This window comes from Sander lucioperca, chromosome 9 (genome assembly GCF_008315115.2).
Source record: "Sander lucioperca isolate FBNREF2018 chromosome 9, SLUC_FBN_1.2, whole genome shotgun sequence".
NCBI classification, from domain to species: Eukaryota; Metazoa; Chordata; class Actinopteri; order Perciformes; family Percidae; genus Sander; species Sander lucioperca.
The window spans coordinates 29,464,781-29,489,201 of record NC_050181.1 but is presented as its reverse complement, the minus strand read 5'-3'; the positions used below and the strand labels follow the sequence as shown (position 1 = coordinate 29,489,201).

General features: G+C 39.2%; 2 protein-coding genes and 1 pseudogene across 3 annotated transcripts; all 3 read right to left on the bottom strand.

Moving 5' to 3' along the window:
• Positions 1-1,737: 1,737 nt before the first annotated feature.
• LOC116042266 lies at positions 1,738-12,825 on the bottom strand. Of its 2 annotated transcripts, none has more exons than XM_031288388.2 (5): positions 12,630-12,825; positions 11,800-12,504; positions 11,443-11,568; positions 11,314-11,357; positions 1,738-2,330 (listed from the first exon to the last, which is right to left on the bottom strand). In XM_031288388.2, the coding sequence occupies exons 1-5, from the start codon at positions 12,721-12,723 to the stop codon at positions 2,211-2,213; spliced, it is 1,089 nt and encodes a 362-aa protein (XP_031144248.1). In that variant the 5' UTR covers positions 12,724-12,825; the 3' UTR covers positions 1,738-2,210. The 2 variants fall into 2 exon arrangements, with proteins under 2 accessions (XP_031144248.1, XP_031144249.1); XM_031288389.2 differs by lacking the exon at positions 1,738-2,330 and adding an exon at positions 10,638-10,864.
• Positions 8,364-10,004, bottom strand: LOC116042273 (annotated as a pseudogene).
• Positions 12,826-17,252: 4,427 nt separating the features above from the next.
• LOC116042270 lies at positions 17,253-19,627 on the bottom strand. Its single transcript, XM_031288394.2, has 5 exons — positions 19,458-19,627; positions 18,658-19,362; positions 18,271-18,396; positions 18,144-18,187; positions 17,253-17,998 (listed from the first exon to the last, which is right to left on the bottom strand). The coding sequence occupies exons 1-5, from the start codon at positions 19,510-19,512 to the stop codon at positions 17,879-17,881; spliced, it is 1,050 nt and encodes a 349-aa protein (XP_031144254.1). The 5' UTR covers positions 19,513-19,627; the 3' UTR covers positions 17,253-17,878.
• Between the last annotated feature and the right edge of the window lie 4,794 nt (positions 19,628-24,421).

The following is a 24,421-nucleotide window of genomic DNA, read 5'->3' as shown; positions in this document are numbered from 1 at the left end:
AAAGTGCTTTATCCGTACCGGATACTCATTTCAGCCGAATATCCGGCTCAACTCTAATATGCATGCATGCATACATACATACATACATACATACATACATACATACATACATACATACATACATACATACATACATACTTAAATACTTTTCTTTTTCCTGTCGTATTTGAAGTGGAGGGATGTTTGAGGGGTCTTTGTCTTTAAGAGCATCTATAGTATGTGAGAGTGCAAACACTGTTACATCCTGTAGAAAACCACAAAGCCAATTGCACTAAAAAAGATTAAAAAAACAAGAACATAGGGGTAAGGGCCAACAGGTTTCAGAGTGACTGGGATGTAGAAAGGCCACACTGTAACAAATAGTTATATGTACTGTACAAGGCATAATGTAGCAAACTTGGACATCAAATACAAATGCTGAAAGTCAATTGAAAACCTTCCTGTGCCATGTTTAACAAATGACACGCATAGCTGGCAGAAATATTATCGAAAATGGGAAAGAATCTGACCATCTACACTATTAGATGACATAAATGTTGTTTAGACTTTGGCTGTAGCTCAGTTAACCACAAAGGTTTTGCCATTTATTGCAAAACTGATGGCAATTGATGACACACAATACTTTAGACCCTGAAATCCATATTGCTCCCAATGAGAAAATCTGAGGCATGTTGAACAAAAACGTCTGCCAAATGACTCTAGTATACATGGGGCAGAGGTATGTGGAAGGTTAAGAGGTCATGCATTGGCTGGTCAGTAAAACAATGGCGTGATAATCTAATGAATCCTTGATGGGTTCTGACAGCAAAAGAGTCAGAATATAATATAGCATTAATGGATTCTTAAAGTTGTCATGAAGAAACACTGTTGTGCCCACAGGCCCTATTGCAATGGGCCAAGGTCTCAGTGATAATGCAGCAGTGAAAAGGGAGAAATTGATTTTAGCCATGCTAGCAGTATGGCTGTAAAGATGGCAGTCAGTTTGTCTTTCATTGGGCGATCCACCACTTTGATTCAGACTAACTATTGGATGGATTGAATTTCAATTTTTAACAGATATTCATGGTCCCTAGAGGATAAATCCTACTTCTTTGCTACATGTTCCTGTGTTGTCACTATGGGATTGACATTTGTGGGTCAGAGGGAAATATTGCATGGATTGCCCTACATTTAGCTACAGATATAACAGTTTACTAGAGGATACATTCTGAAGTCTTTGGTGATCCTGTGACTTTTCCTTTAGCACTTCAACATTTACATAATGGATTAGCACATAATTGTGTACAGATCTTCATGGTTTCCAAATTATGTAGGACTTTGGTGATAACCTCAAATGCCACGATCAGGTTGCAATTTCTCCTTCAGAGTGAAATACTTGGAAAACAATGGGATGGATTGCCATGAAATATGGTACAGACATTAATGTCTCCCTCTGGATGGTTACTACCGACTTTGGTAGTCCCCTGACTTTTCCTCTAGTGCCACCATTAGTTCGATATTTTTGCTTTTAAACTATTTAAATATCTCCACACCTATTTGAGCGATTGAAAATTGGTACAGTCACGGTCCCCAAAGGATTAACTGTGAAAAGCTTTATCCTGTCTTTTAATCTAGCACCATCACCAATTCAAAACATTCATTAATGCATGACAAAGCCAAAGTTACCTTACAGTATCAGGGACTGAACAGAAACACACAAATGTTGTTAGTTTTCTTTTAATATATTTGATTGATTTATTCCAATTTAACACAAGATGTTCATGGAAATGCACAATACACGTAATTAGGTCAAAAAAATTGAGGATAAAACACAAATAATGCCACGTATTGGTAAATTAATCCAAGCTCTTATAGCCAAAGACCAGGTTGTTGTACAGCATCAATCAATCCAGCTTTCTTAATAAATTTACATCAAATTTCTTTGTTTGATGAATTATTCTCTAAAATGTCCACTGCAAATCAACGGGATTCATTGGAGAAGGGCCAACTAACAACAGTTCATACAGTCTCATAGAGCAACATAGATCATTTAAACTTCTCTTTCCACTGACTCTGTCCGTTCTTATCATTTTTCTCCTCACTCTTTACATCCTGGACCAATGAAAGATACAGATATTTATCTAAAAATCTACATCTATGTATGTACATAATCAAAGAGATTATAAAAAGAATCTGCCATCTTACTCAGAACGTAGAAATAATGTCCAGTTCTACTGCTTGACACTGGAGTACACACATTCATTGTTGGTGTTGTTCCTCTGTCTTCTTGATCTGTTGGGCAGGTTGACACTTAAAGCAGCATAATGGAGGTTGTCTGCATCTTGGTAACCCTGGTAACAAAATATATATTTTTTAAAAAGATCACAAATTATGGTTCCTCAGAAATTATGTCGACAACACAGTTAATTGTGATGCTATTTATTTTTTTTTTTTTTACGGTTATTGAAAATATAAAAACTGTACACACCTCTGTACTCGCTGTGGAAGGAGATGGAAATGTTGCGTGGTTCACTGGTTGTAGAACACAGAAAACATTTTATTTACAAGCAAAATTCAGTGAACACAATCTGCCAGATAGAAAAAGTACCAATTACCTGCAGTTTGGCAGCTGTTTCTTTTGTTCACCTTGTACATTAAGAAAGCCAGTAAAACACTCAGGATGGTGGTGAAAGCCAAAGCTGCACTCAAGAAATACACCAAAAAAGGAGAGTCCACCTCATCTGTAGAGAGACAGACTTTAAGTATATTTCCTGTTTTTATCCAACCCGTTCTCATTCCGAACTCGTAAAATAAGGACGTTTGGACAGTGGCTGTCAGCGTCTGATGCAACGAAAAAGGCGTCTTTCAGCGTGTTTGTGTAACGCACCGGGGAGAGCAGCAGTTAGATAGGATTTAGCGAGTAGAATATAAGGGTGAATTTGTCATGCTTGCTATAGTCGCTTTTTTCTTTCCTCCCGCGTGTCACAGAACCGTACGCCCACCCACGACCTTTTCCTTAACATAACTGCGTCAAAAGGGACGGCAACAGTCCTGACCAAGCGTGTTTACTTATAGTGCTAAAGGGACTAGAGCTTAGATCGGGCCCAAAAAATCAAGCCCGACTCTACCCGAGCCCGTGCACGTTGCGTCCGAAACCGGCCCGGCCCGACACATTAACTGTAATTGTGAGCCCGAGCCCGATTTAAACCCGACATTTTTTAATACGAATAGAAATCTGTTTAGAATTATCTTAATGAATAATGCAACAAGGACGAAGCATGGAAACTGCGCTGTTTGTTTATTCAGACTGGAATGGATCGCAAATGGATCCGAATGAAGAAACGTAAAAAAAAAACTCTAACCTAAATTCGACCCTATAGCTGCTCCCTCAGCCGAATAGTGTGGGTAACAGGCAGCAACGTAATCAAAGCCCTGGAACCATATAGGAGATTTTCTTGTCTCGATCACCTAATTAATACTGTCCTTCACCACGGTCTGCATGCTGACGCACTGGCCGACAAAAATGCTGCAGATGGGGGAGACACGACGTAGCACAGTTTACCTCACACTCAAGTCAGTGCAGGACACCCAGAGCTACGGGAGAAGCTGGAGAGGCATAGCGTTCTCCCCACCGAATAAGGCTAATAAAGTAATAATTAAAAAAACGCAAATGCTTGGTCAAGGGCCCGGCCCGGCCCGAGGATAGCGGCAGAAAATATCAGCCCGGGCTCGGGCTCGGGCAGAGAATCTAAACTCTGAAAGGGACGGCAATAGTCCCGACCAAGCGCGTTTACTTATAGTGCTAAAGGGACGGCAATAGTCCCGACCAAGCACATTTACTTAAAGCGCTAAAGGAGACTTTTAGCGTTAATAAGAACGACAAAGGCACCTGACCAAGCGTCCATATTTTACGAGATGAGTGTGAGAATGTGTTGTTTTATTCCACGTTCGGTTAGTAAGTTACAATGTCTAGTTAAGTCAATTTTATGCATATAGCCAAAATCAGAAATTTGCCTTAAAGGGTTTTACAATCTCTACAACATACGACACCCTCCTCACAGCCTCGATTCAGATAGACAAAAACCTCCCCAAAGACAAATCCTATAATGGGGAAATTACTTTCTATATGTTACTACCCATCAGATTAGACAGCATATGCTAGAATGTTCCTTACCCTCTAACTCCAGCTTGGTCCGGTCTCCAAACAGAACGTGTCCACATGAGGCAACAGCACAGTAGTAGGTCCCAGCATGAGAAAGATTCAGACTCTTCATCGGCAGGTTGTAGACACAGGAGTGTGTTTGTGTGTTGGGTTTCCTCTCACACTGATCATTCCTGTCTCCATGGGTGTAAATGAGTCCTGGCTGAGATTCCTCCGAGTTCTTGAACCAGTAAACACTGTGTTCTCCATCACAGGTCCCAGTGTGTACTGTACAGTTGAGAGTCACAGAGCCTCCTGGCTGGATGCTCTCAGATGCTGACTGATGGACCGTAGCTCGGACGTTCAAACCTGAACCCTTTACATCGACTACGGTTCCCTCCGCAAATTCAAAAATATATGTATACGTATCACTACTTGCGCAGTAGTAAGTAGCCGAGTCTGAAACACGCACATCTGTGATCTTTAGGTGATTTTTACCATTTTCCATATCCAGTGTGAAGCGTGAATTGTTCTTGAATTCATCATGAAAAATACCATTTATATTATATTCATGATATGTAGAGATGAGCTTTGGTTTCTGTCCCAGAGTTTGTTTATACCAGTAAAGCATTACAGCAACATCACCTTCATAGAAACATTGTAAAGTCAACTCCTCCCCAGTTTTAACTGATAGAAATCTTGTCTCTTGACGAACAGTTGAGGATTTTAGATCTGTCGTCTGAGCTAAAGTGAAATGAGGGAAAAAGCAAATGTTGAGTTAATGTAATGTGAAATACATCAGTGTAATTACTAAACATCCCACAGTATAACAGATAAAAGTTGGAGTTTCAAAAATGCAACTTACCCATTATCCTCAAGAACAAACATGTAAGAAAGAGAGCAAACACTGGAGATGTCATTGTGTTGAAGTTGCTGTGTTGAATGACAGAATAGCGTTGGTTTCTCCACTCTTTAGAGAGAAGAATGTGTTTGATTGGTTAAACCTGATGTGACACTGTATAGGAAACATGGTCACATGCTCACAGCCACTTATGGTGTCAAGTTTGGTTCCCGAGAATAGGTTCACATTTTTAGTAAACTGGAAATCCACTCTTTTATATTTATTTATATTATCATATGTAATTGTAACAGCCTGGAAATGTGAGATAGAAATGATCACTCAGACAAAGATGTTTTCTCTCCGGTAGCTCCACCGAGAATTGTTGTATTTAAAATAAATGCAAAAAGATATTTGAATGCACAATTACAACAATTACTCGCTTTCAGGTGAACATTAACAAAAATAGTATAAACAAAAGCTTACATATACACTCTTAAATATGCTTTATATAAACTGTATGCTGTAAAGTCTGTGTGCACCAGTAGTTTAGAGTCTGTGCATGCATACACCACGTGTACCTTTCATGTCCCACCCGTGCCAATCTGTAATGGCTACTAGGAGTCACTTTAGACTGCTAATATTTAACTAAGCACGTAACATGAATATACAGCTTCCAACACATTTAAAACAAAACAAAAATGCACAAAGAATTTTGCTAACAAATTACTACAGTTTAAAGCGATGTCACGCGTTTTTTAGGCTACAACATGTTTTGTCACATACAGCAAACATCTCCTCACTATTTGCTAGCTGCCTGTCCCCTGAACACACTGTAAAAAAACGCAGTCTCTGTAGACAGCCCAGGCTCCACAAATGGCAACAAAAACAAACCGTGTCAACCTGCATCATGAAACATTACAAATAGTGTTCCAGCCAATAACTGACAAGAAGGATTTGGGGTTGGGGGGTTAGTGCGCGGAAGGTAGGGGGAGGGGACGGGATGAGGAGGAGGGAGTGGCTACTCTTCGGTAGCTCCACCGAGAATGAGGCATTGCGCTGAGAGCTCCCGCTTCCGACCTTGCAGATATAACTAATCAATCACGGATCAGTTTTTTCAAAAAGGTTAAACTAACAGAACCCAGATCTGAAATCTTTAACAGGTATAGCCTACATATACAAATGTTCTCAAACAGTATTTACTGTTAAACATTTTAGAAACATTTTTTACCTTCTTGAAAGGACCAACAGTTTGACAAGCTTTTAATAGATGTGTTCCGGGGCATAGCACAAAATTCTGGGCCCTGTAGAAAGGCATTTTCTATGGGCCCCTCCCCACATCCACAGCTATTCATTCTAACATCTTTTTGGGCTATGTTATACACTAAAGTTGAGTGTTGTGCAGCAGTTAAAGCAGAAATGTGAAAAATGCATCATTCAGAGGCCACATCATTCCATTATGTTCATTCAGTTTTCTATATCTGTTTTAAGGCGCTGAAGTAGTCTACAGTTCAATTTAAATATATATTTTTATCTTCATTTCATTTATTATACAGGAAAGTTAAAAGTAACATTAAGTTACAGTATAAACGGGCCTGACTCAGTTTAAAAACTGGTTTCCAGCAGGTTCCTGTTCTGCAGAAACATAAAACATTGAACACAACTTACAGTACATAAGGACAGAAACATTTGTACAGGATTTAGTATGAGCTAGACAGATACAGACAACTAAAAACAACAATATAGACAGTGCAAACAAGACTTGGACAATACATGAACAATCAATGTGTGCAAGTGTAACTGTTGAGAAGAAACAGTTTGTGTGCCTTTTTGAAATATGTGATGGATGGTGCTCTAATGTGGTGGGGAATATCATTCCAAATTTTGGTGTATCGATAAAAAAGGATTTCTGACCATAGTTGTTTTTGTATGAGGAAACTGGAATGAGTGCCTTCAAAATGCCCTATAAATAGATTTAATCACTTTGTATCTATTGTTGTCAGTAATATTTCAACTAAACAGTATTCTGATTAGCACTATTAGTGTTAGTAGTTGCAGTATTGTTAAATGTCACCGGATAAAGACTCTAGTGTTTTGTAATTTGTACTGGGAGTGGTCGTTGCATTAAGGAGCATCTATGTGAGAATACAGCCACTCTTACATCCTGCTGATAACCACAAAGGCCGCTGCACTGAGAGAGCTACAATACAAAAAACTCTCTCATAAAACTGTCCCCCATAAAACTAAGAGAAATGATAATGGTATTAACAGGTCCCTCATTTTTAGATGGTATAAACCGTATTAACATTTATTTTGTAAGTTAGCTAAAGTATGCCATGAAACTTGGCCATTACCATGTAAATATGCATTACACCCAAAGATGGTTAGTTAAAGCAAGACACGTCACTCTGTAGCATTTAAATGTTTAACCTGTGGTTGGATTAGAATTTTGGCAAGTGTGTATGCCTTATTTTTTGTTAAACACACGTTTGTTTTTACCGACATGTATAATTATAATGTTGCAACCTTGCCTGAACCTTAATAAATTAGGGTTAAATGGTCTGCAGTGAAGGTCCTTCAGTCTTCCCCTGTACAAGTGGATCAATGGCCCAACACAGTGGCCAGATATTGCTTATCTGGACCTACAGTATATATATTTCTTTGAATAACCAGGTATCTTTAAGTGTGCGAATAATCAACTGCTTGATCTCTGATGATGCTATGACTATACTGTAGCAGCCTCCCTGTCAAACTATCCATCAGTAGTAACTAGGGATGGGAAGATTCACTGATTTACATAAGTGAGCGTACATAAAAGTGCACAATGTGAGTGCATTGGAAACAATTTGGGATGGACTAGCGGTGCATTGTTTTCTAACATTTTTGCATCGGTAAAATCCAATTTATTAATTATACAGTAAAATTGTAAAGTAGTGGAGCCTCATGTTTTTAGGTCATAACAAAACCTTTCTGTGCCATTTCACTTTCACACCAGAACAATTGGGTTTTAACATTTATTGGGGTTGGTGAGGTCAACCACATTCTCTGACACTTATTTAGTGCCAACAGCCACTCATGTTTGAAGAAACTGTTGGATCAAACATGCACACAAATACTCTTTCAAACTCATAGTGCTTTAATTATTTTATTGTTTATTTGATCATTAAAGACATAAAAACACATGATTCGGTTAAAAAAAAAAGGAGTATAGGCAAAAATTAAAAATAAATAAAGCATGCAAGTGACTTTTATGGCATCCATTTGAGCTTCTAAATATACTGTTTAAGTCATAAAAAAACATTTATTCATTAATACTTAAAATATGATTTGAGATACATGGTATCACACAGACAACAAAGAGTATCCTAAATATGCACATAAGAGCGATTTTAGTTTTGTCTGCAGACCACAAAGAAGCTGTAAAAGCAAATGTATTTCAAGCCTGGATATACATCTTTATTACACCTCCAGAGAGGCACTAAGAAATCCTGTCCTACTCCAAAGTACAAATGTAATAAGTCCAGTTCTACTGCTTTACGCTGTAGTACACACATTCACTCCAGGTGGGATCCCTCTGTCCTCTTGATTTGTTGGACAGGTCGGCACTTAAAGCAGCATAATAAAGGTTTTCAGAGTGTTGGTAACCCTGGTAACAAAGTATATATCGGACGATCATTATTTTGTCCTTGACAGAAATTAAAACATGCAAAAAATGATGCATTGTGCAATAAAAATGTGTCTTAGCGGTTCATTTATAGTTTTTTAATCAACTTTGCTTTCGCTGTGGGGGGAGCTGGACATCCGACTTGAGATTCTGGTTGTGAAACAGAAAAAAACTTTTTTAATTTAAAAGCCAAATTCTGTGATTACAAGTCATACAAACTAGCAGTTACCTTTAGATCGGCGGCTGTTTCCCTTGTTCATCATGCACACTGTGAGAGCCAGTAAAACACTCAGGATGGTGGTGAATGTCGAAGTTGCACTCAAGAAATACACCAAGACAGGAGAGTCCTCCTCATCTTTAGAAAAACGGACATCAGAAACAGATCTTTCAGCAGGTTTTCTGTTCATTTTTTTCCCTAGAATCAATTTTTTTTTCTACCAATGATTGACCTTATTATTTTCTATTTACACTGTACCGCCAACGGCGACTACATCATATCCGTTTCCAGCGAAACAAAAATAATTGAATCGGGACAAAGACACATTGTCCCAGCCCTACTAATGAGTACCTATGAGAAGCAACAACCTCGGCTAGAAAAGTTACTTACTTTCAAACTCCAGCTTGGTCCCGTTTCCAAACAGAATGTGTCCACATGAGGCAACAGCACAGTAGTAGGTCCCAGCATGAGAAAGATTCAGACTCTTCATCGGCAGCTTGTAGAGACAGGTGTGTGTTTGTGTGTTGGGTTTCCTCTCACACTGATCATTCCTGCCTCCATGGGTGTAAATGAGTCCTGGCTGAGATTCTTCCGACTTCTTGAACCAGTAAACACTGTGTTCTCCATCACAGGTCCCAGTGTGTACTGTACAGTTCAGAGTCACAGAGCCTCCTGGCTGGATGCTCTCAGATGCTGACTGATGGACCGTAGCTGCCACCTTCAAACCTGAACCTTTTACATTGACTGTAACGCCCTTGCAAAATTCAAACTTGTATGAAGAGCTTCTTGTGCAGTAGTAAGTAGCAGAGTCTGAAAAGTTGCAGATCTGTTATCTTTAAGTGATTTTTACCTGTTTCTGTATCCAATTCAAAGCGAGGATTGTTCTTGAATTCATCATAAAATATTTAATTTGTTTTATACTTGAATAAAGTAGAAATGAGCCGTGGTTTCTGTCCCAGAGTTTGCTTATACCAGTAAAACCTTGCAGCAGCATTGCCTTCATAGAAATATCACAAAGGGAAGTTAGCCCCAGTTTTAGCTGATACAAAAGCATTCACTTGATGGAGAGATGAGAATTTCGAATCAGTAGTCTGAGCTGTAGTGATAGGAGAGACAAAGCAAATGCTATCTATGTCAGATAGAAGGGAAACTTTGGAGATGTCATCGTGTTCGAATTGTGCTGCCAAAGGACTGCTGACAAGTCAAAAAAGAAAAAGAAATAGAGGAATAGTAGGTCTAGAGATATGGTGGTGATGACAAAGATTTTTGGAGGGCAGTAATGGATGTCAGAGAAAGGAGGATATGATTTTGAAATGGGAGAATAAGACGACCTGGGAAGACATATGCTGCATTTGTGCCATTTCTATGTTACTGTTACAGGTTTCTCGTTCAGTAACCATTCACGTCTCATGACTCATATTTCTCTGAAACCTCCACTATGATAGAAAGTACACAAACATGGATGCCTCACATCGACTAAAGTTAATATTTAAGGTAGTTTGATGCTTATTGAGTGGCTATATTGACCATGTACAGTATTGTGAATCCTCGGACAACCAATTCTTCACTCATTCAACCATCTTCCTTGAGTGGTCTTGTGGTCTGAATGCAAGTCGTAAAAATGGGAATCTTTTTTCTATCTCTACCAGCCGCCTCATGTGATGTCAGTGTGGCAGAAAATGCACAATACACATTAAAGCATTACGAAAAAGAGACAAATGAGAAGACCAAGAGGAGCTTTTTAAGGCAAGCAATGAACCTGTCCTAACTGTACCGGAAAAATGCAAAACAACAAAGAAACAACAAAAAATCTTAATAAAACTTGTTATCTCAAGATCTATATTAATATCTACATTGCACATCTTACGTTTTCACTCACACAATGCAAATGAAACATGTCCAGCTCTATTGTTTAACACTGGAGTACACACATTCATCGTTGGTGTTGTTCCTCTGCCTTCTCGATCTGTTGGGCAGGTTGACACTTAGAGCAGCATAATGGAGGTTGTCTGTATCTTGGTAACCCTGGTAAAAAAAAATTATAAAAGGTAGATCTATCACAATATGGTTCCTAACAGAAATTATATTGACAAGACAATTAATTGTGGCGCTATCAGAATACTTTATTGATCCTCTCAGGGAAATTGTTGAATAACAGCTGCTCCCAGTCAAATTTAAGGCATAACTAAGACTAAGAATCAGTCAATAAGAGTATAGAGTTACATAACTAAAGTGCAGAAATAAAAAATTAAGCAAGTAAAATGAAGTTTGTGTTGCTATACAATGTACAATATAAAGTAGTAGTAGAAAACAGTATTGCACATAATTGTCCAAGAGTATTTAACAATGTAGAGATGTGATATGGAAATATGTATTGTGAGTCTAGTTTTGCCACTCCAAGTGTGTAATACTCAGAGGGAGACTATAAAAGATGGCTGAATGGCTTTTTCACGGTTAAACAAAGCTGTACACACCTCTGCATTCGCTGTGGAGGGAGATGGAAATCTTGCTTGGTGCTCTGGTTGTACAACACAGAAAACATTATTTTATTTAAAAGCAAAATTCTGTGAACTCAAGCTGCCAGATACAAAAAGTGCAGTTACCTGCAGTTTGGCAGCTGTTTCTCTTGTTCACCTTGTACAATGAGAAAGCCAGTAAAGCACTCAGGATGGTGGTGAATGTTAAAGCACCGCTCAAGAAATACACCAAACCAGGAGAGTCCACCTCATCTGTAGAGAAACGGACACCAGAAACAGATTTTTCAATATATTTCCTGTTTTTATCCCAAGTTTGGGCAGTGAGTTACAATAACTAGTCAAGTCAATTTTATTTTGTCCAGAATCTGAAATTTGCCTGAAAGGGGTTTACAATCCCAAAGACAAACCCCTCAAATTGGGAAACTACTTTCTACTCTTTACTATCCATCAGATGAGACAGCATGTGCTAGAAAATTAACTTACCTTCTAACTTCAGCTTGGTCCCGTTCCCAAACAGAATGTGTCCACATGAGGCAACAGCACAGTAGTAAGTCCCAGCATGAGAAAGATTCAGACTCTTCATCGGCAGCTTGTAGACACAGGTGTGTGTTTGTGTGTTGGGTTTCCTCTCACACTGATCATTCCTGCCTCCATGGGTGTAAATGAGTCCTGGCTGAGATTCCTCCGAGTTCTTGAACCAGTAAACACTGTGTTCTCCATCACAGGTCCCAGTGTGTACTGTACAGTTCAGAGTCACAGAGCCTCCTGGCTGGATGCTCTCAGATGCTGACTGATGGACCGTAGCTGGGACCTTCAAACCTGAACCTTCTACATTGACTAAGGTTCCCTCCGAAAATTCAATAATTAATTTATTACTTGCACAGTAGTAGGTAGCTGAGTCTGAAACACGCACATCTGTGATCTTCAAGTGATATTTACCTGTTTCAGTATCTAATGTGAAGCGTGGATCGTTTTTGTATTCATCATGAAATGTTCCATTTCTTTCATACTTGTAGTAAGTAGAGATGAGCCGTGGTTTCTGTCCCAGAGTTTGCTTATACCAGTGAAACCTTGAAGCAACATCGCCTTCATAGAAACATCTCAAAGTGAAGTTATCCCCAGTTTTAGCTGATACAAAACTACTCTCTTGATGAAGAGATGAGGAGAATTTTGGATCATTCGTCTGAGCTGTAGTGATAAGAGAGACAAAGCAAATGCACCTTATTAAAACGTGAAAAACGGAATATCAGAACTAATGTCATGAGTAGTGGCTTAACAAATACAAACTTGCAGTCACAAAAAAGACAACTCACCAACTTTTCCGAAGAACAAACATGTCAGATAGAAGACAATTTTTGGAGATGTCATCGTGCTAAAATTGTCGTGCTGAATGAAAAGAATCTGCATTTTGTCTCCACTCTTCAGAGACAAGGATGCATTTGATTGGCCAACCAGATGTGACTCTGTACGTCCTATTTAGGAAACTTGTGATCACATGCTCACTGCTGGTGTGTTTGGTTCCAGTCTTAAAGAGATAAGATATTGAGTCATAAATCAATGTGTGGTTTCACGATAGTGTTAAAACTAATTACAACATACAACATACTTATTTGTGCTAAACCTTTGGCAATGAACTGATAATTATTAAATATGCATGTTAATCTATAACAATCTGTCTAACACACATATAATATGTCAGTGATTATTTGCTAGAATATGTCTCTTAATTTTAATGAATACAATAAATACATGCCATGCACAGCATGAGTAATTAGCAGCAGTTTTTGTAGTGTTCTGTATAAAGTGGCACTGCTGAGTGTAGGCGTGTGTGTGCATATATGTTTGTTTAAAGAAATTCTTATGGCTGGTTTTGTTCAGGGTAGGTAAGTTACAGTCCAGACATGGAGGCAGAGGGGAGAGTTGTTACACAGTCTGGAGAAGTAGGCATGGAGGCTCAATCAGTACATTTTATTTGTTTTTTACCCCTACACACATACATACTTATGCACACATACATACACACATGTACATACATACATACATACATACATACATACATACATACTTATGCACACATACATACATACATACATACATACATACATACATACATACATACATACATACTTATGCACACATACATACACACATACATACATACATACATACATACATACATACATACATACATACATACTTATGCACACATACATACATACATACATACATACATATGCACACATACATACATACATACATACATACATACATACATACATACATACATATTTATACATACATACATACATACATGTACATACATACATACATACACACGTACATACATACATACATACATACATGTACATACATACATACATACACACGTACATACATACATACATACATGTACATACATACATACATACTTATGCACACATACATACACACATGTACATACATACATATTTATGCACACATACATACATACATACTTATGCACACATACATACATACATACATACATACATACATACATATTTATGCACACATACATACATACATACATACATACTAATGCACACATACATACATACATACTTTTCTTTTCGTGTCGTATTTGAAGTAGAATTTCAAGTAAGCAACATTGCCGTTTAAGTACATTACCTGATAAGGTATGCACTGTTCTGGGAGGGATGTTTGAGTGGTCTTTGTCTTTAAGAGCATCTATAGTATGTGAGAGTGCAAACACTGTTACATCCTGTAGAAAACCACAAAGCCAACTAAAAAAGATACAAAAAACAAGAACATAGGGGTAAGGGCCAACAGGTTTCAGAGTGACTGGGATGTAGAAATTCCAAACTGTAACAAATACAGTAATACATACTATACAAGGCATAATGAAGCAAACTTGCACATCCAATACAAATGCTGAAAGTCAATTGAAAACCTTCCTGTGCCATGTTTAACAAATTCTTTCTTTCTTTCTTTCATTTATTGTACAGGAAAGTTAAAAGTAACATCAAGTTACAATATAAACATGCCTGACTCAGTTTAAAAACTGGTTTCCAGCAGGTTCCTGTTCTGCAGAAAACAACTTACAGTACATAAGGATAGAAACATTTGTACAGGACATCTGCATGGACTAGACAGATATGGACAGCTAAAACAACAATACAGTTAGAGCACATGAGGACAAAAACATAGGTACAGGACATTAGTATGTGCTAGCCAGATACAGACAACGAAAAACAAACAATATAGACAGTGCAAACAAGACTTGGACAATACAAGAACAATCAATGTGTGCAAGTGTAACTGTTGAGAAGAAATTGTTTGTGTGCCTTTTTGAAATATGTGATGGATGGTAGTGCTCTAATGTGATGGGGAATGTCATTCCAAATTTTGATGTATCTATAAAAAAAGGATTTCTGGCCATAGTTGTTTTTGTATGAGGGAACTGGAATGAATGCCTGTGAGACTGACCTAGTGAGGCGTACTGGTCTCATATTGTGTGTTGGGAGAAGTGCAGCAAGTGCTGGTAAGGTGCCATTTTGAATCTGAAAATAAAATGCAATAGCGTGGCTGTTTATGTAGTTCTGGTAAGTCTGAGCGTGCAAGTGCAATGCAATGGTGAGACCACTTTGGAAGATTACTGTGGGTCTTAAGAGCTCGATTGTATAGTCGTGCTATTGGTTCAGTAATTTCCTTAGTGGTAAGAGACCAGATAGGAAGACATGTAGGTAGGTTTCAGAAACAGAAAAGGAAATATGATCTGATCTTGTTATACACATAAAGTTTCTGATTCAACTTTTTTAAGTTAGAAATGTGTTCCCGATATGTAAGGTGTGAGTCAAGTAGCACACCAAGATATTTGTAAGTCTTTGTGATGACAAGATCTTGGTTTGCAAATGTAATAGAATCAGTAAAAGAAAGGCTTTTTCTGGGTGAGTGGAAATGCATACATTCAGTTTTCTTTACATTGATGGTCAAGTGGTTCTTTTTCAACCAGTTATGTAGGAACTGAACTGTAGGAAATGAGCTTAGCTGGCAAAAAATATTATCAAAAATGGGAAAGAATCTGACCAACTACAATAATAGACAACACAAATGTTGTTTAGACTTTGGCTGTAGCTCAGTTAACCAGAGGGCTTTTGCCATTTATTGCAAAATTGATGGCAATTGGTGGCACATAATGTTTAAGACACTGAAATCCATATTGCTCCCTATGAGAAAATTTAGGGCATGTTGAACAAAGACGTCTGCCAAATGACTCTAGTATACATGGGGCAGAGTAGGGCTTAGATCGGCCCAAAAAATCAAGCCCGAACCTGCCCGAGCACGTTGCGTCCGAGCCCGGCCTGGCCCGACACGTTAACTGTAATTATGAGCCCGAGCCCGATTTAAACCCGACAATTTTTTAATACGTGGGCCGCTGACGTTTAGAATAATACAACAAGGACGAAGCATGTAAACTGCGCTGTTTGTTTAGAATGGCACGGATCGCCAAGTGGATCCAAATGAAGAAACGTAAAAAAAAAGAAACAATGATGAACAACATATTGTTGTCACTGCCCACGACTTGTTTAAACTACTTCCATACCTCCGACTTTCCTCCACACTTGCTCAAAGTTAATTCTCCTGTTTTTCTTTTTTTCTTTACATCTTCAAGCTCCCGGTGTGATGCGTGCGAGAGGAGGAGACTCCGCGCATGACACGTGCTGCATTTTGTAACTGCAGCCTAACTTTTGTACACATTTGTTACTTGTATATATATATATATATATATATATATATATATATATATATATATATATATATATATATAATATTTCTGATTATGGCATAGCTTTCTCTCCACCCAAATAGGATAATAAGGTAATGGAAAAAAATTGCTTGATCAAGGGTCCAGCCCGGGCCCGGCCCGAGGATGTGGCGGAAAATAACGGCCCGAGCCCGACCCAAGGTCCGGTCGGGCTCGGGTCGGGGTCGGGCTCGGGCCGAGAATCTAAACTCTAGGGCAGAGGTATGTGGAAGGTTAAGAGGTCATGCATTGTCTAGTAAATATAACAATGGCGTGATAATGTAATGAATCCTTGATGGGTTTTGACAGCAAGAGTCTGAATATAATATAGCATTAATGGATTCTTAAAGTTATCATGAAGAAACACTGTTGTGACCACAGGCCCTATTGCAATGGGCCAAGGTCTCAGTGATAATGCAGCAGTGAAAAGGGAGAAATTGATTTTAGCCATGCTAGCAGTATGGCTCTAAGGATGGCAGTCAGTTTGTCTTTCATTTGGGCGATCACCACTTTGATTCAGACTAACTATTGGATGGATTGCATTTAAATTTTCAACAGATATTCATGGTCCCTAGAGGATAAATCCTACTACTTTGCTACATGTGTTGTCACTACAGGATTGACATTTGTGGTTCAGAGGGAAATATTACATGGATTGCCCTACATTTAGCTACAGATATAAAAGTTTACTAGAGGATACATTCTGAAGGCTTTGGTGATCCCCTGTCTTTTCCTTTAGCACCATCAGCAAATCACACATTTTCAGTTATCCTGTGAAATATCTCAACATTTGCATAATGGATTAGCACATAATTGTGTACAGATCTTCATGGTTTCCAGATTATGTAGGACTTTGGTGACAACCTGATCTTTCCTCTAGTGCCACGATCAGGTTGCAATTTTTCCTTCAGAGTGAAATACTTGGGAAACAATGGGATGGGTTGCCATGAAATATGGTACAGACATTAATGTCCCCCTCTGGATGATTACTACCGACTTTGGTAATCCCTTGACTTTTCCGCTAGTGCCGCCGTTAGTTCGATATTTTTGCTTTTACACTATTTAGACATCCCCACAACTATTTGAGGGACTGAAATTTGGTACAGTCACGGTCTCTAGAGGATTAACTGTGAAAAACTTGATCCTGTCTTTTCATCTAGCACCATCACCAATTCAAAACATTCATTAATGCATGACAAAGCCAAAGTTACCTTACAGTACCAGGGACTGAACAGAAACACACAAACATTGTTAGTGTTCCTTCAATAGATTTGACTGATTTATTCTTATTTGACACAAGATGTTCACGGAAATGCACAATTCACGTAATTAGGTAAAAAAAGAAATTAAGGATAAAATTCAAATAATGCCACTTATTGGTAAATTAATCCGGACCCTTATAGCCAGAGACCAGGTTTTTGTACAGCATCAACCAATCCAGCTTTCTAAATGAACTGACATCAAACTTCTTTGTTTGATGAATTATTCTCTAAAAGTTCTTCTGCAAATCAACAGTGTTGGAGAAGGGCCAGTTAACAACAGTTCACACAGTCTCATAGAACAAAATTGACCATTTAAACTTCTCTTTCCACTGATAACTCTGTCCATTCCTATCAGTCTTCTCTTCACTCTTTACATCCTAGACCAATGAAATATACAGATATTTATCTAAAAATCTACCTATATGTATGTACATAATCAAAGAGATTATAAGAAGAATCTGCCATCTTACTCAGAACGTAGAAATAATGTCCAGTTCTACTGCTTGACACTGGAGTACACACATTCATCGTTGGTGTTGTTCCTCTGTCTTCTTGATCTGTTGGGCAGGTTGACACTTAAAGCAGCATAATGGAGGTTGTCTGCATCTTGGTAACCCTGGTAACAAAATATTTTTTTAAAAAAAGATTAGAAGAAGAAGAAGACAAATTATGGTTCCTCACAGAAATTATGTCGACAACACAGTTAATTGTGATGCTATTTCTTTTTTTACGGTTAATGAAAACGTGAAAACTGTACACACCTCTGCAATCGCTGTGGAGGGAGATGGAAATGTTGCGTGGTTCACTGGTTGTAGAACACAGAAAACATTTTATTTACAAGCAAAATTCAGTGAACACAATCTGCCAGATAGAAAAAGTACCAATTACCTGCAGTTTGGCAGCGGTTTCTTTTGTTCACCTTGTACATTAAGAAAGCCAGTAAAACACTCAGGATGGTGGTGAAAGCCAAAGCTGCACTCAAGAAATACACCAAAAAAGGAGAGTCCACCTCATCTGTAGAGAGACAGACTTTCAGTATATTTCTTGTTTTGGTTAGTAAATTACAATGACTAGTCAAGTCAATTTTATGCATATAGCCAAAATCAGAAATTTGCCTTAAAGGGTTTTACAATCTCTACAACATACGACACCCTCCTCACAGCCTCGATTCAGATAGACAAAAACCTCCCCAAAGACAAATCCTATAATGGGGAAATTACTTTCTATATGTTAATACCCATCAGATTAGACAGCATATGCTAGAATGTTCCTTACCCTCTAAGTGCAGCTTGGTCCCGTTTCCAAACAGAACGTGGCCACATGAGACAACAGCACAGTAGTAAGTCCCAGCATGAGAAATATTCAGACTCTTCATCGGCAGGTTGTAGACACAGGTGTGTGTTTGTGTGTTGGGTTTCCTCTCACACTGATCATTCCTGTCTCCATGGGTGTAAATTAGTCCTGGCTGAGATTCTTCCGAGTTCTTGAACCAGTAAACACTGTGTTCTCCATCACAGGTCCCAGTGTGTACTGTACAGTTCAGAGTCACAGAGCCTCCTGGCTGGATGCTCTCAGATGCTGACTGATGGACCGTAGCTGGTATCTTCAAATCTGAACCCTTTACATTTACAAAAATGCTCTCTGAAAAGTCTAATGTGTATAGAAAATTAATGCAGTAGTAAGTAGCTGAGTCTGAAGGGCGTAAATCTTTGATCGTCAAGTGATTTTTTCCATTTTCCATATCCAGTGTGAAGCGTGGATTGTTCTTGAATTCATTGTGAAAAGTCACATTTACATTATATTTAAAGAAAGTAGAGATGAGCTTTGCTTTCTGTCCTAGAATTTGCTTAAACCAGTAAAGCCTTGCAGCAACATCACCTTCATAGAAACATTGTAAAGTCAACTTGTCCCCAGTTTTAACTGATAAAAATCGTGTCTCTTGACGAACAGTTGGGGAGGATTTCAGACCTGTTATCTGTGCTAAAGTGAAATGAGAGAAGAGCAAATGTAGAGTTAATGTAATGTGACGGAAAGAAACATCACACAGTCTAACATAAAATAAAGTTACAACTTACCCATTTTTCCCAAGAACAAATATGTGAGAAAGAGAGCAAACACTGGAGATGTCATTGTGTTGAAGTTGCTGTGTTGAATGACAGAATAGCGTTGGTTTCTCCACTCTTTAGAGACAAGAATGTGTTTGATTGGCTAAACCTGAAGTGACACTGTATAGGAAACATGGTCACATGCTCACAGACACCTATGGTGGCAAGTTTGGTTTCAGTGATTCTGAGAAAAGGTTCACATTTTGAGAAATATATAAAAAGTGTAACTTCCTATTGGCTTATATTTTAGGAAAGGGGAGTCTTGAGCTGCTTTTTAATGATTGATTCAGTTAAAAATATATGTAATAAAGCCTGTTACTCAGAACGGGAAGTTTCTTTAGAATCAGTGTGTGGCTCTTGTGATTCAGGATCATGTTTAACCTTTCAAAGCCATACTGTTGGACTAATTAATGGTTACTTAGAGCTCTTAGACTCCACAGTGTAGAGCGGCAGCAGGTTTTTTACAGTAACCTGGCTAACAGCTCTGTGGCATCATTCATTGAAATTTTACGTTGAAATTTCATTATCGGAACAATAATAATAAAACAGTTGTCTTGTTAATCAGCCCAATAGCCAAAACAGTGTGTATTTGACTTCTGAAGATATCTTACTGCTAGACTGCTTGATTTTATGCTGAGTACTTTTTTTTTTTTTTTTTTTAAATAGGCTTCTCTGCTGGACTGTTACTGTAGCTGCTGCCTTAGGTCAGTGGTTCCCAACCTGGGGTCCGCGCACCCCTCAGAGGCGCGCCAAAGTGCACAGGGGGTGCGCAAGTCTTTATCTGGTTTGAGGTTGAGGTAAAAAAAAAATATTTGCACAAAGTATTATGATAATACACTAGAATAGATAATGTATACAAAAGTCTGTATAAAACTATATTTTTTGTTCTTGCTTAAAATTGTAGGCAGGCTACTTAGTAGGCCAAACCTCCGTGACCTCTTAACCTCGGACCCTTGCTGTCATCAGGTCAGCTGCTAGCTGCTATCACCCTCATTTTTCCTGCCGCCACGGCATCACTATTTTATGAACGAAACATGTCGGAGAAACGTAGAAGTGCTGATGACTCCTCTGTATCAAAAAAGAAAGTAAGGCTAAATCTTGAGAGTTTGAGAGGAAAAAGCAACATGCACTATCAAAAAGATCCACGGACATCAGAAAAGCATTTGAAAGAGCCGGCAGTGATTTACACAGAGCCACGGAGGCGTCATTTGAGTGTTCGCTATTAATTGCCAAGGCTAAAAAGCCACACACTATTGGAGAGCAGCTAATCAAACCCGCCTGCCTGAAAATTGTAGAGAGACTGTTTGGCCCACAGGTGGTGGATAAAGTGAAAACCGTCCCACTCTCTGATTACATTGTCAAAGACAGAATTGATAAAATGGCTGGAGATTGTCAAAACCAGCTGCACAAGACACTTAGAAATGTTCTCTTTGCCATTCAGTTGGATGAAACGACAACATTGTCAGACGAGTCCGTACTCATCGTTTATATGCAATATATTCACGGTGGAACTTGAAACAAGACATTCTTATGTCTACCAATCTAACCACAACAACAACAGGACAAGATATTTTTAAGGCTGTGGACTCTTACCTCTCATCAAACAACCTGCCCTAGGAGAATCTTGTTGCATGCTGCACTGATGGCGCTGCAGCGATGATGGGCAAAAACAAGGGATTTAACAGCCGATAGAAGGAAAAAGCCCCGGGATGCGCAATTTTTCACTGTATGTTGCATCGCCAAGCCTTAGCCAGTAAAAAACTTTCAGAAGACCTCAGTGACACCCTGGCAACTGTTGTTAAAGTTGTAAACTTCATCAAAGCTCGCCCTACGAACAAGAGACTGTTTGCCCAGCTGTGGGAGGATGAAGCGCATCAAACACTGCTGTTACACACAGAGGTTGGTTGTCGCGTGGACAAGTGCTTGTGCGTTTTATGGAACTGCAGGAAAAAATAAAGGAATTCTTGCAAGATCACAATTGACAACTGTGCGAACAGCTGACAGACGCATTCTGGATCAAAACAGCATACCTAGCAGACATTTGCTCTCTGCAATGAGACAAACAAGCGGATGCAAGGCCCCGAATCAAACGTCATGCAGTGCAAAGACGCTTTCAGCGCTTTTGTGCGCAAAATGGAATACAGAGTTGGGAAAATGTCTAAAGGAGAGCTGCAACAATTTCCACTGCTGATGAAACAGTCTGGTGGCACTGTGCGTGCGTCTTGACGCACTGAGTTTACCCAACACATGAACTTGCTCCAGGAGGAAATTAAGTCCTGTTTTGCCGATGTTGACGAGTACTTATCAAAAGAGTTGTGGGTGATGAACCCCTACATTTCCAGCATGGAGGAAGTGGAATACATCGGCTGTGAAGATGAGCTTGCTGAACTTCAAGATGATTCTGCGTCAAAGGATGGATACAAAAAGTTTTGGATCGTCAAAGGACACGCTGTTGCACCAAGACTGGCCAAACACGCAATTACAAGGATTATTCTCCCATTCAGCACCTCGTATCTGTCTGAGACGGCCTTCAGCGCCCTTGTAACAATAAAAACAAAGGCCTGTAACAGGCTTGATGTACACCTGGGGTTTAGGCTGGCTGTCACTACCCTCACACCAGACATTCCATCCCTAGTCAGAGGTACGCAAGCCCAAGGTGGCCATTAGTTCATGAATGAACAGGATGACAGAGTAAAACATGTTCATAAGAGTTTAATAAGTTATTGATTATTAGTGTTACATTAGAGTCACATTAACACATAATGTGCTGTAGCTGTGTTAAAACAGGTTTATCATGATGTACATTTGCATAAAAACCTAAGAAAGACTTGGATTGTTATTGTTACTGAGCCAAATTCATTCTTAATAGCTTTGTCAAAACCACCATTGTTTTTTTTGGAAGACTTGGAAGTAATTTGTGTGTGTGTGTGTGTGTGTGTGTGTGTGTTCCGGCAGTTGGGGGGGGCTCAGCTTTTCTTAGACATAAGTGGGGGGGCGCCAAGGATAAAAGGAACCACTGCCTTAGGTTACCTTGACCGCTTTATTTGGGCCAATTTTCTTACCTAGGATTGTGTGAGTTAAGATTTAGCTTCACTCAGGTGTTTGAGATAGCTGTGAACCTGTTAGATTTTCTTTCTGAGTTTCTATTGCTCAGCCACCCCTAGCAGGGGCTGTCTTTGGGTCATTAGCAGGTGTGTGGTCAGCACAGATGAGATGGGTACTAATCCAGTTCCAACAGACACATGTAATGTAATGTACTTCCACCTCAGGCCAACATCAGTTTCAGCTGCTCAAGAGCTCCAGGACGCAGGCTACCAGCGGCAGTTGTTTAGACGCCAATAAGTGACTGTGAGCCGGCTACAGGCTACAGGCACTGGAGTTTAGCCAGAAAACATTAGTCATGCGGTGATGACAGTTAAGTTCAGGCACCAAAACGACTCGTTAAGTTTAGGAAAAAGATTGTGATATGGACTAAAACACTCCAGAGAGTATTTTTATTTTTGCTGCGAAGTGAAATCTGCTCTCCGGCTTGAAAACGCTGTGTTTTATGTTGCTATTATAATAATAATTTATACTGTTTATTGATCCCCAGTGGGGAAATTACAATTTACACTCTGTTGTTATTACACACAGGCCTGAAATACACACACATGCTCAGGTCCTTTTACATGCACTAATGGAGAGATGTCAGAGTGAGTGGGCTGCAACTGCTGAACAGGCACCCTGAACTGAGCGGTTCAGGGGGTTCGGTGCCTTGCTCAAGGGCACCTTGGCAGTGCCCAGGAGGTGAACTGGCACCTCTCCAGCTACCAGTCCAGCTCCGTATTTCGGGCCGTACGGGGACTTGAACCAGCGTCCCTCTAGTTCCCAACCCAACTCCCTACGGACTGAGCTACTGCCACCCCAAACTATTACGTTTAGAGAATATTTTCCATTCAATATGTAAGTGCATAAATAAGTGTTTTGTCAAGGCTGGCCGAGTGGCGCTATATCCATGGTGGTATTCTCTGCTTTATTCACAAATCACAGCCTGGTTATAAGTAAAAAAATAAATTGCACCGATATGCATAATGTACATGTGGCACTTTGTAGTTTGGTATATTTAAGTACTTCTGTGTGATTTCTGCTGTTATGAGTTTGTACCTTCATGGCTGAATGCCCTTTTTGGAGGTGGCTTTGGATAAAAGTGTCAGCTAAATTAAATGTTATGGAAAAAAAATAAAAATTGGCCACTAATATATTATGGTCCCCTAAGTACAACCACTTGAAACATCACTAAAAAGCCAGGAAAACATCAGTAGAAAAATCCAGGTGATTGACCGCTTAAACATTCACAGCTGGAGCCTTATAAAGACTACTAAAGGATAGGACTTAGGGCCCTATTTTAACGATCTAAGCGAATGGCGTGAAGCACCTGGCGCAGGTGCGTTTAAGGCATATATAAATCCACTTTGCTAGTTTAACCACAGAAAAAAGGGTTGGTGCGCCAGGCGCATCTTTCAAAAGGGTTGTACTTGTAGTGTCTTAATTAATCATAGGTGTGTTTTGGGCATAACATGCAATGAACCAATCAGAGTGTCATCTCCCATTCCCTTTAAAAGCCAGGTGCGTTTGGACCTTGGAGCATTGCTGTTATGATGGCGGATTCGCTAAGCAGGAAGGAGAGATTTTCAGGAGAAGAAACTGAACTGCTCGTGCGTGAAGTGAAAGCGCGCGAGCTGATCATATGGCACGAGCACTATGGCACCAAAACTCCATAATACTATTTCACATTGTAATATTATTAATATTAGATTCAACTTTATTGTCATTTTGCAGAGTACAAGTACAAAGACAACGAAATGCAGTTTGCATCTAACCAGAAGTGCAAAAAAGCAGAAAAGTGCAATGTGATATAAAAAGTATAGGCAGGTGGTGCATATATGTTGGGACTG